The sequence below is a fragment of the Sorex fumeus genome, unplaced genomic scaffold (genome assembly GCF_029834395.1).
Source record: "Sorex fumeus unplaced genomic scaffold, SorFum_2.1 ptg000128l, whole genome shotgun sequence".
Taxonomy (NCBI): domain Eukaryota; kingdom Metazoa; phylum Chordata; class Mammalia; order Eulipotyphla; family Soricidae; genus Sorex; species Sorex fumeus.
Window position 1 is genome coordinate 58,366,846 of NW_026606185.1, and position 12,921 is coordinate 58,379,766.

General features: G+C 42.5%; 1 protein-coding gene across 1 annotated transcript in view; it reads left to right on the top strand.

Moving 5' to 3' along the window:
- WDR7 (WD repeat domain 7) overlaps positions 1–12,921 on the top strand; it is a 352,939-nt gene that overhangs the window by 25,793 nt on the left and 314,225 nt on the right. The window contains exons 2-5 of the mRNA XM_056137959.1: positions 776–947; positions 5,844–5,950; positions 7,497–7,575; positions 10,548–10,722. Coding sequence (XP_055993934.1) covers positions 789–947; positions 5,844–5,950; positions 7,497–7,575; positions 10,548–10,722 — 520 coding nt within the window. The 5' untranslated portion in view covers positions 776–788. The remainder of the gene's footprint in view (positions 1–775; positions 948–5,843; positions 5,951–7,496; positions 7,576–10,547; positions 10,723–12,921) is intronic.

Here is a 12,921-nt window from a genome sequence, read left to right on the forward strand (position 1 = left end):
GGGCTCTGTCATATGAGCCAGACTCCCAGCCTCACACTCAAATTATTCACCAGAAATAAATTTTTTATTCCGCAAAATTGGGTTTAAAGAAGTTGATTCCTTCAGATTGCAGAATTTATCAGATGTGACCTGGTGATAGAATGGATTTGTCCTTAATATGGTTGAGTGAGTCTTTCTCTCTTTGGTGTTTAATACACTGAGAAACAACGCTGAGATTTTCTTGCTCTTGGTCTTTCTTACTGGTTTTGAGACTTAAGATTTTGAGACTCACTTGTCATTTTGTGTAGCAAAGGTTCTGAACTTGGGCTGTGTGGGTGCTGATTTGCTCCGCATTGATTCTCCTTCCCTGTGGGGCTCTGAGACCCTCCGTCTTTATCTCTGAAAGGGGTGTGAAAGTAGTACTGCTTTCCTTGGGGGGGCATTGCCTGAGAGTAACTGGGGACATTGGTATTGGGAAATGTGCACTGGCAAAAGGACAGGTGTTGGAACATTGAATGACTGAAACTCAGTCATGATCAATTTCGTAACTGTGTATCACTGTGATTCAATTAAAAAAATTAGATTTTTTTAAAAAAGGTCATACTGCTTGATTTGTTGTGAGTATTGAAATTTTAATTAGATTACATTTGAGTATGTATAATGAGATTATGTATGCACATACATAGTGTTCAAAAGAATTTCTCACACATACGAAGTTCAAGTTGACTTTAAAAATGGTTTATGATTTTTACCAGGAAATACTACAACTCCTGATGTTATTCTTGTCATGTTCCAGGTTTGAAGACACAATGGCAGGAAACAGCCTTGTTCTACCCATCGTCCTTTGGGGGCGCAAAGCCCCAACACACTGCATCTCCTCAGTGCTGTTAACAGACGACAGGGCCACCATTGTCACTGGATGCCATGATGGACAGATCTGTCTTTGGGATCTTTCTGAGGACTTGGAAGTGAGTATGTACAATGCCTGTTGCACGGTTAAAATGCAAGAACTGGACAGTATAGGGGGCGAGGTGCTTGCTTGCATTGCATGTTTATTTTAGACCCTAGTTTAGTCCTGCATAAGGTCCCTTGAGGACCAGAAATAACCCTGAGTACAGAACCAGAAGTAGATCCTGAGCACTGCTGGGTAGGGTTTCCAAGCCCCTCTTCTCCCTCTGCCTAAAATAAAAGCACTGTAGCACTGTCCTCCCGTTGTCCTCCCAATTTGCTCGAGTGGGCCCAGCAACGTCTCCATTGTGAGACTTACTGTTACTGTGTTTGACATATCAGATACATCATGGGTAGCTTGCCAGACTTTGCCGTGCGGGCAAAATACTCTTGGTAGCTTGCCAGGCCCTCAGAGAGGGGCAGAGGAATTGAAGAGGGTAGGGCATTTGCCTTACATGAGGCCAACACGGCTGACCCGAGTTCAATTCCTCCGCCTCTCTTGGGAGAGCCTGGCAAGCTACCGAGAGTCACCCGCACAGCAAAGCCTGGCAAGATACCCATGACATTCGATATGCCAAACACAGTAGCAACAAGTCTCAATGGAGACGTTACTGGGCCTGCTTTAACAAATCAATGAGTAATGGGAGGACAGTGACAGTGATAGTGACTTAATTGAAAGTAATGTGTCCCCAGAATAATGCTTGGTTCCTAATACATTTACTGCGACATACATTTTGACTCTGATTGCTTTTGGCTGTTTTCATATCTTGTATTTATCCTCAGTAGCTTAAATGTTGCACTGATGCACGGGGTGGGGTGGGGGTGGGGGAATCCCAAAAAGATTAGTAGACAAAGAACCAGTTTGGAGTATCTGTACCTCTATAGTGGATTAAGGAAGCAGAACTTTTATAAAATAGTGTTTATTTTTGGGTTTTGGGCTACACCTGGCATTGCTCAGGAGTTATTCCTGGTGGTACTTGGGGGACTCTATGGAATGCCCGGGATCAAACCTATGTCGGTCACATGCAAGCCAAACACTTTACCAACTAGACTAAGGCTCCAGCCCTATAGAGTGTGTTTTGTTGTGTTTGATACTCTGCTGGAGTATTCCATGTCAAAGTCTGCAGACTAAGCAAATCAGAGTGGGAGCACTGATCCCTCCAGTTCCAAACTCACCTCCCTCTGGCCACTTTCCTCAGAAATGTGCAGGGTGAAAACAGAAATGGGTGGTGACTATCCAGCATGTGTAGTTAGCAAAGTTGATTTTTGTTTCTTTTTTGATTTGGGGGCCACACACGGCAGTGCTCAGGGGTTACTCCTGACTCTGTACTCAGGGAACACTCCCAGTGGTGCTGGGGTCCAGGGATCAATCCTGGGTCAGTCACTTGTTGTGGAGCATGGCTACGGGCACGGAGCAGGTAAGACCTGACCTGGCAAAGCGGCCCAGAAACGAAGCCTCGAAAGAGGGACTATCTGGGCAAAGTTGGCAAGAACAGGGTGCCAGCACGGGGTGTTCGGCCTTGATCCTCACTCAACCTCCAAGTTACATGTGCCAAAGACACAGAAACTGTTCACGTGCACTTAGGAGGTCATCCTAACCACAGCATCTAGCTTTGATTGGGTTTGGACCGGGCAGAGCAGAGAAGAAAAGATGATAGGCCAATGATACAGAACTCCATGTGATAGGACCTTCTTGTAAGCTGGGACCCTCTATAAAACATGTGTGTATTTGCCAATAAAATGAACAGTTACTGGCTGCTCCCGGCAGGTGTTTCTCCGGGCACTGGTCATCCTTTGCCCCACGTATGCCCGGACCTGGTGCACAATGTGTCCGGGCACATTGGGGAATACTGTTCCCCAACAATTTGCCAGACAAGTGTCTTTACCTTTGTGCTGTCTCTTCAGTCCAAGAAAGTTGATTCTTTATTTTTTGGGGGGTAACAGCTCTTGTGAGAAGCAGTTTACATGTCACAGTAGTCACACACTTTAAGGTATAAAATTGAATATAGGTTGCTATTCTGGACATTTCACATAAATGAAACAGTTTAATAATGTGGTTCTCTTATGACTGGATTTTCCACTTAGCCAAGTGGTTCAGGGTTCTGATTGTAGCATGTTTCATATTTCATTTCTTTTCCTGGCCAAGTATGATTGCATTGCATGGGTCGATCATATGTTACTGCTTGCTATAGTTGACAGGCATTTCGTTTTTTATTCACCTTTGGTAGGACTGAATAATGCTGTTGTGAACAATTTCAAATGAGCGTGTGTATATGTATTTTGATTGATCTTAGGTATACACTTAAAGAATGAAGTTGCTAGTACTGGAAAAATGACCCACAGACTTGGGTAATTCTTAAGGCTGGATGGTGTTCAGATTGGGAAATAATTAGAAATGAGATTGTAGAATATGATATGCCTTCAAAACTGCAGCAGACTAGATATGAATCAGCAGTATGGAGATGGGGGTTATTCATTGTTTTACTGAGTGATTGCCAAATGATAAGGCTTGCCTGTGAGATTTCTTTTTTTCTTTTCTTTGTTTTGTTTGTACCTGGTGGTGGGCTGGAGCAATAGCACAGCAGGGTAGGGCATTTGCCTTGCATGCGGCCAACCCGGGTTAGATTCCTTCGTCCCTTGGAGAGCCCGGCAAGCTACCAAGAGTACCCCACCCACATGGCAGAGCCTGGCAAGCTTCTGTGGTGTATTCGATATGCCAAAAACAGTAACAACATGTCGAGCAAATTGATGAACAACAGAAGGACAGTGCTGACAGTGCTGATACCTGGTAGTAATCAGGGGTTACTCTTGGCTCTGTGACCAAAGGTCACTTCAGGAGGTACTCAGGAAGTCATATGTGGTGCTATGGATCAAACCAGAGTTGGCCATGAGCAAGACAAATGCCTTAACCCCTCTACTATTGAGAGGTCCTTCCTTCCTTCCTTCCTTCCTTCCTTCCTTCCTTCCTTCCTTCCTTCCTTCCTTCCTTCCTTCCTTCCTTCCTTCCGCCACATCCAACAGTGCTCAGGACTTAGTCCTGATTCTGTGTTCAGGGACAACTCTTGGTGGGCTTTGGGAACTATATGGGGTTCAGCCACATGCAAGGCCAAGCAAGAGTCTTAGCTACTATACTATCTCTCTGGCCCTATAGGGAGTTTTTTTTTTTTTTTTGCTTTGCTTTTTGGGTCACACCTGGCGATGCTCAGGGGTTACTCCTGGCTCTGCACTCAGGAATCACTCTTGGCGGTGCTCGGGGGAACATATGGGATGCCTGGAATCGAATCCAGTCAGCTGCGTGCAAGGCAAACACCCTACCCGCTGTGCTATTGCTCCAACCCTGCTATAGGGAATTTTTATTCATAAAAGAACATTAAATTTTGTAAAAAAAAGATTTTTTTTTGCTATTCACTGAAGTGACCATGTAAAATTTCCCCATTTAGGTATTTTTTTTTATGGTTTTCTAGATAACGGTGGGAGTAATACTTGTTTCTAATTATCTGTTATAGGAAAAATAAAAATTTGCATTGAAGACAAGCATATGAGAAAATTGACCATTTCTAACTTTATTTTCTTGGAAAAAATTGAAAGAATTCAACAAGAGCAACTTTTCCTCAATGGGAGAGTACCGTAATATCATTATAGAGGTGGCCTGGATGTATGAGAAGCTTTTGTAGCCCTGTTCGAGTCATAAAAATTCATTTAAATTTTCTCGTGGTACTGTGCAACAGATGGCCAAGATGAATTGATTTGGAAAATCTTTTACGTTTCACATGTTAGAATTCTAGCACACTCTCCATGCTTTTTCTGTGCAATATTAAATTTGGAACAATTTTGCTCGCCTAACAAATCAGGATAAATTGTTTCAAGGTGGACACCACTAAATGAACTGAAGGAGTTTTTCAAGGTCTTGGCTATGGTTTAAGTTATGTTATTATTATTTGATTTGGGCCACACTTGGCGATGCTCAGGGCTTACTCCTGGCTCTGTGCTCAGGGATCACTCCTAATGGTTCCCGGGGGACCATATGGGATGTTAGGGATGGAACCTGGGTTGACCATGTGTGAGGCAAGCGCCCTCCCTGCTCTGTTGTGACTCTGGCCCAAGTGCCGTCTATTTTATTTTGATCAGGAGTGTTAAACTAGAGACCTACCTGTATGTTCAGATCACTGAAGGTCTTATTTAAAAACTAGGTGAAAACAGACTTTTTGGTTAGTTTTTGCATATGCCCAGAGATCCTCAGGGGCTACTCTCCATGGTGCTTTTGGGCAGTTCCTGGTGTATTGTCAGGGTGTTGCTTCCAGTGGTGCTTAGAGGACCAGGCAGTGCCCGGAGTTTGAGCCTGGCCTCCTATGAAACAAGTGCTCATGCCTTTTGTGCTGTCACTATGTCCTGAGATCAGCTTTCATACATGCTAATTTACTTTCCCTGGCTTCTCCTTATTCTGTAGCTTAGAGCTTCAAATTGCCATGGCTTGAAATTTCCCCGTTACTCTCCAGTCTGTTGGGTGCTCCTGGGGTTCTGTTGCAGACCTCGGAAATGCTTGGTAGGGTGACTGTGAGCCGTAAGTGGGTGGGATTGAAGGTTTCATTGCTGTTATTTTTATAGTTCTTCTCAAATCTATAGTAATATATTTATATTAAACATTTAATGTGATTCCTAAAGAAGATTAATTTTTAAAACCTTAGTACTGGGCTGGAGAGATGATAATACAGCAGTTAGGGCGTGTTTGGCTTGCATGCGGCTGACCTAGTTCTTTCCCTGACACCTGATATGGTTCTTGAGAACCTCCGGAATGATCCCTGAGCACAGGGCCTGGAGTAAGTCCCGAGCACTGCCAGGTGTGGACCCAAAGCAAAGCAAACAAAAATAAAACCCCAAAACCTCATGAAAACCAATACATATATTTGTTTTTCCAGGTTAATCCCCGAGCATTGCTGTTTGGTCATACAGCTTCAATCACTTGTTTGTCTAAAGCTTGCGCTTCTGGTGAGAAACAGTATATTGTCAGTGCATCTGAAAGTGGGTAAGTATTTTCTTTTTCATGTTCCCCCCCCTCATCTGTCTTTATTTCAAATGCCACCAGTGTATTAGTAAGTAGAGTATTTTTGTTTTATTAACTTATGGAGCATCTTTCCAATTAAGTACTTAGGTTGTCCCAATCTAAAGAGTAATTTAAATATTTTAAAAATATGAATTTTAGAATTTTAAGTGATCTTTTTTCTTTTTATAATGCTTTGGTTTTTATTTATAATCAGTTCCTTGTTTTGCCTTTGAGAAACCCATTAATACCATGAAAGTGAAATGATGGCCATTGATCATCATGGCACTTTCTGGCAGACAGCTTTGTGAGTTTTAAGAGATGGGAATGATGCTGAGTTAACCTAATTTTGGGAGATGGAGCCATGCAAAAACCTACCAACATTGTATTGCTCTATGTCGGCCCATTTCTATTGCTATGTATTCTACTGCATTCAGAATACAATTTACCAAGGTGGAAAGATCATTGGACAGTTACTGTAGGACCCAGTGTCAGGCATTTGTAGAACTTCTTTTGAAAATTAGGAAATTTGTGTATTTATACACTTTACTACTGAAGAGTGTTTGGGGAACTGGAAGAGAATGGTTTTAAAAGATATCTCCTCCATCCTCTATCATTTATGAATTTGAAAAGAAATTTATGTTATCAGAACAAGTACAGAAAGAATCAGGTACCAATATTGTTTCTTTTGGTTAATTTTACCTTGCATTAGAACATAAATTCTAAATAGGTTGAAAAAATCATTTCATACCATGTGAGATATATGCTATGAAATGATTTTTTAAAAAACAATCTGTTAAGAATATTTAGAAAGGGCATTTTAAAACCCTAATCATAATAGATTCATGATTTGTTGACTTTAATTTTTGTGTTTGACATTGCTAATTTTTCTGGTTGTGTAACAGCTAATGAAAAATTCCAGTGACTTTACATTAAGAGTTTATAGGGCTGAGGAGAGAGCTCAGTAACTTGCAGTGAGCTAAGTGCTTTTGCATGCAAGAACCCTGGGTTCAAACCCTGGTACCACATGGTCCTCTGAGCACAAAGCGGGGAGTAGCACGTGCTGCTGGGTATGATACAACACCCCACCTCCCCCACCGGAAAGTAGAGTGCATGTCCCTGTATGTCCTGTTTTCATCACTTGCCCCTCAATTACCTCTTGGGACTCTGCCCTGTTCTGTTATAGTCCTTTGAAGTTGGAGGTGAATTGAATAGCCACTATCTGGAAAAGCCACTGCTGAGAAAGGAGAAAGAGAATCCTGTAGGGCCTCAGAGCAGTTCTTTACTGAATTTCACCTACCAAGAGGGAGCAAGGAAAGGCAATGCAATCTCGAGCCTGCAGAGAATTCAGACAGAGGTGGGGGAGGGGCAGGGCAGGAGGAAGGATGGAATGGTAGGTGCGGGGGCCAGAATGCCGAATAGCACCCAGACTGTGTTGTCTGTATTTTTCTATTAGAAGATGAATTTTTAACCACTGTGACCAAGTTGAATCTAAAATGAACCATTTTTTTTGTTTATTTGTTTTTTATAGAGAGATGTGTCTCTGGGATGTGAGTGACGGCAGATGTATCGAATTTACAAAACTCGCCTGCACACATACTGGCATACAGGTTAGTATCTGAAAATGTAGTCCACATTGTTTGTTGTAGTATGCAATTAGAAAGGTTTTTCAAACACTGAGCCTATGTATGTATGTATGTATATATATCTGTTTTACATTAAAACATTTTTTTTTCTTTTGGTTTTTGTGCCACGACCAGCAGTGCTCATGGTTTCCTCCTGGCTCTGTCCTCAGGGAGCACTCCTGCTGGGCTTGGGGGAGCATATGGGGTCCCAGGGATCGAACCCAAGCTAGCTGTGTGCAAGGCAAACATCTTACTTGCTATTCTGTTGCTCCGGCCCCTGTACTTTTTGACTTACACTGGTTTTCTGCCTTACTCTTTCATAACTTTCAAGTTCTTTCTCCTTCAATTTGTGAGGCTATGAAGATGAGAGTATATGGCACACACTGTTGTCTGTGGGGGAAGAAAAGGGAAGCGAACTCACATTTATTGAGCCCGTATTATTATTGCGTATGCCAAAAACAGTAGCAAGTCTCACAATTTGTTACTGGTGCCCGCTTGAGCAAATCGATGAACAATGGGAGGACAGTGACAGTGATGGTGTGTCCATTAGTCCTCCCACCTCTGTCCAGGTGAAATTGAAATTTATTGTTTTACGTAACTGGTGTGCTGAGCTGATATGCCTTAGGTTTTTTTTTTTGTTGTTGTTGTTTGTTTGTTTGTTTTTCTCTCAAAGAACTAGCTTTCGGTTTCTTTGATCTTTTGAACTGTTTTTTGGGATTCCAGTTCATTTATTTCTTTTTTAGGTTTTATCATACCTGCCTTGGTTTTGCAGCGTGTCATTGCCAGCACTAGAATCTCTGGTCATGTCTGTGTGACTCGGGGCTGTGTTCTTTGTGTTACATCATTTCACTGTCCTCTGACCGGAGCAAACAGAATCTTTACTGGGAACCAAAACCACGCTCTGCTTGATTTAGAAAAGCAATGGCAATGTTTACTGGGGTGCAGGTTTTTAGGGACTATTTCTGACCCTATTAAAGGCTTTCCATGTGTGTGTGTGTGGGGGGGGGGGGGGGACGAATGGTGGAGGGTGTGCCAGTCCTGGTGATACTTAGCCTACTTCTGTTAAAGGTTTTATAAAAATTGTTCTATCAATACTAGGAGAGTTACAGAGAGAAAATGTTCTTGCCGTGGGTGAAGGGAAATTGGGGACACTGGTGGAGGTAGTAGGCACTAGTGAAGGAATTGGTGTTGGAACATTGTATACCTGAAACTCAAACACAAATATCATATGTAAATATATATATATATGTTTACATATCTATTTTTTTAATGTAGGAGTACTGCTAGGAGTTGTGACATTTATTGCAATTAAGTTGATTGAATCGGCATGAACTCCACCATATATATTTTTTTTATCTAAAGAGACTACATTAATTTTTCTCATAGGATGAAAAATCAGGTTTACAAAGAGAAAAAGGGTGATAAAGACATGTTCCTTCATTAACTTTCTAGACAGTGGATCCATGCAGTCTTTGCATGCAGGAGGTCTGGGTTTGAGCATCAGCACCGCATGGTTACTGGACACTGCCAGGAGTCACCTTGGACATGGAGCTGAAAGTAGCTCCTACACAGAGCCAGATGTGTCCAAATAAATAAAACAGTGAAAATAAAGTAAACATTCTCATGAAAGAAAAACAATGTATGAATGTTTTCAGCTCATTGGGTTTAAGGATTTGATTTATTGAGCTCTGAAACCAGAGTTCGGGAGTGAGGAATTAGGTACCTTAGCAACCGCTTCCTGTGTGGAATGGTTACACGATTGTCCAGCAGGCTTAATTCCTTACCCTCATGTGGTTGACAAAAGGCGCAATCCCTTTGGAAGGAGTAATCTATATGTTCCTCGTTTTCATTTTTTTTCTGTTTTGTTTTGTTTTGTTTTGTTTTGTATTTTGATTCTGGGCCATACATGGCACGGCTCAGGGGTTATTCCTGGTTACTCAGGACTCACTCCTGTTGGTACTCTGGGGACCATATGGGGCGCTGGGGATCAAACCCAGGTTGGTCGCATGCAAGGCAAGTGCCCTCCCCGCTGTCTTATTGCTCTAGCCCCATGTTTTCATCTTTTAAAAGTTCTCCAGGGGAATCAGCCCATTAGTCAATTTTTGAGTTTTAAGGGGAGACACATCCTTTGCTTACGCTATTGGTCTTGTTTTCATGGTTATTCTTCCTCTGCTCTTCAGTTCATAGAGTCCCATCATAAGCCTTTGAGTGATTTTTGGCATAAGTAACGTAAAGAGCATGACAATTTTTGTTGTTCCTATTATTTTTTTCTACAAGATGTAATTGTGCACTATGAGAATGGTTTTCACAGTTGTCTCATACTTTTGTCTGAAATAACATATTTAATCGGAATTTATTTACAATTATATGCTTGAGCATTAGTCATTAACTATACAGGTTTTTTTTTGTTCATAGCTCATAATTATAAGCCTGTTTTCACTTATTCCCACTCATCTAAAATTCAAAAATTTTGGAACCACCTGAGCTTTCCTTATGATTTGATTGTGATTTTATTCAGATGCCTTCTCCTGTTATAGGTAACGCAGAATCAAACGAGAAATTATCATGAGTTCTGTCCCCAAATAGTGCAAAACTGCAGATAAACTGAAAGAAAGAGAATAACTGTTGTTCTAAAGTTTGAAATACTAGAATTTGATGCTTATGTGTGTGTTATGCTTAACACACATAACCTAACACATGTCTGAAAATTTATTGAACAAATTGGACCTTTGTGAGAATATCGTGATCGGCCTGATGAGGGCTTCTGAATCAGCTATCGAAGGGAGACTATTTAAAGTGATTCAATAAATAAATATAAGAAGAAAAATAAATAAATAAATAAAATTATGAAAAAAAAGTAAGGTGGAGTTCATGCCCAATTCAATGCGCTAATCAGTGGCTGAATAAATAGAAGTACTCCTACATAAAAAAAAAACAACAACTATTTCTTGTTGCAGTTTTACCAGTTCTCTGTTGGAAATCAGCGAGAAGGGAGGCTTTTATGCCATGGCCATTATCCTGAAATCCTGGTGGCGGATGCCACCAGCCTGGAGGTGTTGTACTCCTTGGTATCGAAGATTTCTCCAGACTGGATCAGCTCCATGAGTATCATCCGCTCCCATCGGACGCAAGGTCAGTGCGCTGTGCTGCTTAGGAACTCATGCTTTGAATTTGGCTTTAAACACGAACTTCTCTGGTATATCACTGATTAACACAGTTACATTCTTCTGCTGAGAACTGGCTAGCCTTATAGGCTGTCTACCTTCATAAAGATATCTTTGAATTCATACTTACGGTGTTGGGCTGAGAGATAGTACACCTCGGTCTCTAGCCTTGTAACTGAAGTGGTTTCAGTCCCTCAAGCCCCACCAGGAGGGATCTCTGAGTGCAGAGCCAGGTAAGCCCCGAGCTCAGCCAGTGTCACTCCAAGTGAAAATTGCACTTGTAGCACTGTCCTCCCGCTGTTCATCAATTTTCTCTAGCGGGTCCAGTAACGCCTCCATTGTGAGACTTGTTGTTACTGTGTTTGGCATATTGAATATGTCACGGGTAGCTAGCCAGGCTTTGTCATGCTGGTGAGATACTCTCGGTAGCTTGCCGGGCTCTTCGAGAGGGGCAGAGGAATTGAACCCGGCTCGGCCAGGCTGACCACACACAAGGCAAATGCCCTAGCACAGTGGTAGGGCATTTGCCTTGCACGTGGTCGGCCCAAGTGAAAATAAAACAACAACAAAAAGATTTCAGGTGTTGCGTATTTTCTGAGGTGGAGGAAGAATTGCTTCGTGTTTTGGAGGTATGGTAAGAGGAACCGCAGGCTCATTTGCATGTTTCTGGGCTCTTGTTTTGTCACTTGCATCAGAGACATGGGAGAGTTTCCATTGTCTTTGGCAGTACTGAGAAATGAGGAGATTATCTGCAGTTACATTTGATGGATGTTCCTGGTAAGTGCCTGGTAGTAGTTGATGCTTAAAGATTAGCTCTCCTTCATTCTGGTACTCTTCAACAGGCATGAGAGCAAAATTGAAGAGAGTTCAGGAAAAGTGCAAGAGCTAGTGTTAATGATCTTCCTTCCCGTGGAACCTTCTCCATGAGGCTCCTTATGCTGGCCATTAGCGAAGTCCTCTGTGTGGAGTGGCATGTTGAAGAAGGCTAGGTTGCATGTTCTTGGTGATCACGAGCTCATGACTCCTTTCTTTACTGCTAATCTTCCTAATAATCAGTGCTTCTTTAAGAAATGACAGTTTTTGTGACAGGCTCTGCACTCAGGAATTAGTCCTGGCAGTGCTCAGGGGACCATATGGGATGCTGGGGATCGAACCTGGGTCGGTCATGTGCAAGGCAAATGCCCTATCCACTGTACAATAGCTCTGGCCCCAGGATGTATATTTTCAATGTGAATGCATTTTTTGACCCATGAGTCAGCACTTTCGTTGGACTTGACAGACTTGTCTGGCACAGTGTAACAATGTGTGCTTTGTGTACCCTCTGAATGTTTCCAGCTCATACTGTTGATAAAGTGGCAGCATTATTTACTTCTTAGGTTTTGGTGCTCAAGGGTCACTTCTGACACTGCTCAGGGCTCACTGTGGTGGTGCTCAGGGCACCATATGTGGCGCTGGGGCTTGTATCTGGCTTGTCTGTGTGCAATGCAGTACCTGCTGTACCACCTCTGTGGCTCCTATAGCCCATTTTATTTATCTATTTGTTTTGGGGCCATACTTAGCAGTGCTCAGAACTTACTCTGGGCTCTATGCTCAGGGATCACTTATGGTGGTGTTCAGGAGACCCTATTGGGGTAACCAGGGATCGAACTCGGGTCTACTGCATGCAGAGCATACATCTTACCTGCTGTGCTATCTCTCCGGGCCCTCAGAAAAGCCTGATTTTAACCTCTGTTTTCCATTTCCTAGTTTGTGGGTATTTGGGAGTTTTCAGTAGATTGGTATGCTGCACTTTTCCTGTTATTCACTGCTGTTTGTGGTCCTTATAGCTTCTCTGTAGACAGGGGTCAACAGTCTGTGTGTTCCAGAACCCATCACTGCTGAGAGGCCTATGAAATAGAATTGAATTATTGCTTTCAGAGCCCAGAGAGATAGGCCAGCGCATGGGGCACTTCCTTATGGGCATCTCACCCGTGTTTGTTTCCCAGCACCATGTATGGTCCCTTGAGCCCCAGGAGTGACCTCAGAGCACAGCCAGGAGTGCTCCCCCCCTCGTTTTTTTTGGCCTGCAGATAGCAAGTAACTCTTTTTTATAAGTCATAGCTCATTTTTATTAGTGAGCTGGTGCTCTACCTGTTTAAATTTCATGGTGACTTATTTTTAAGGTGGC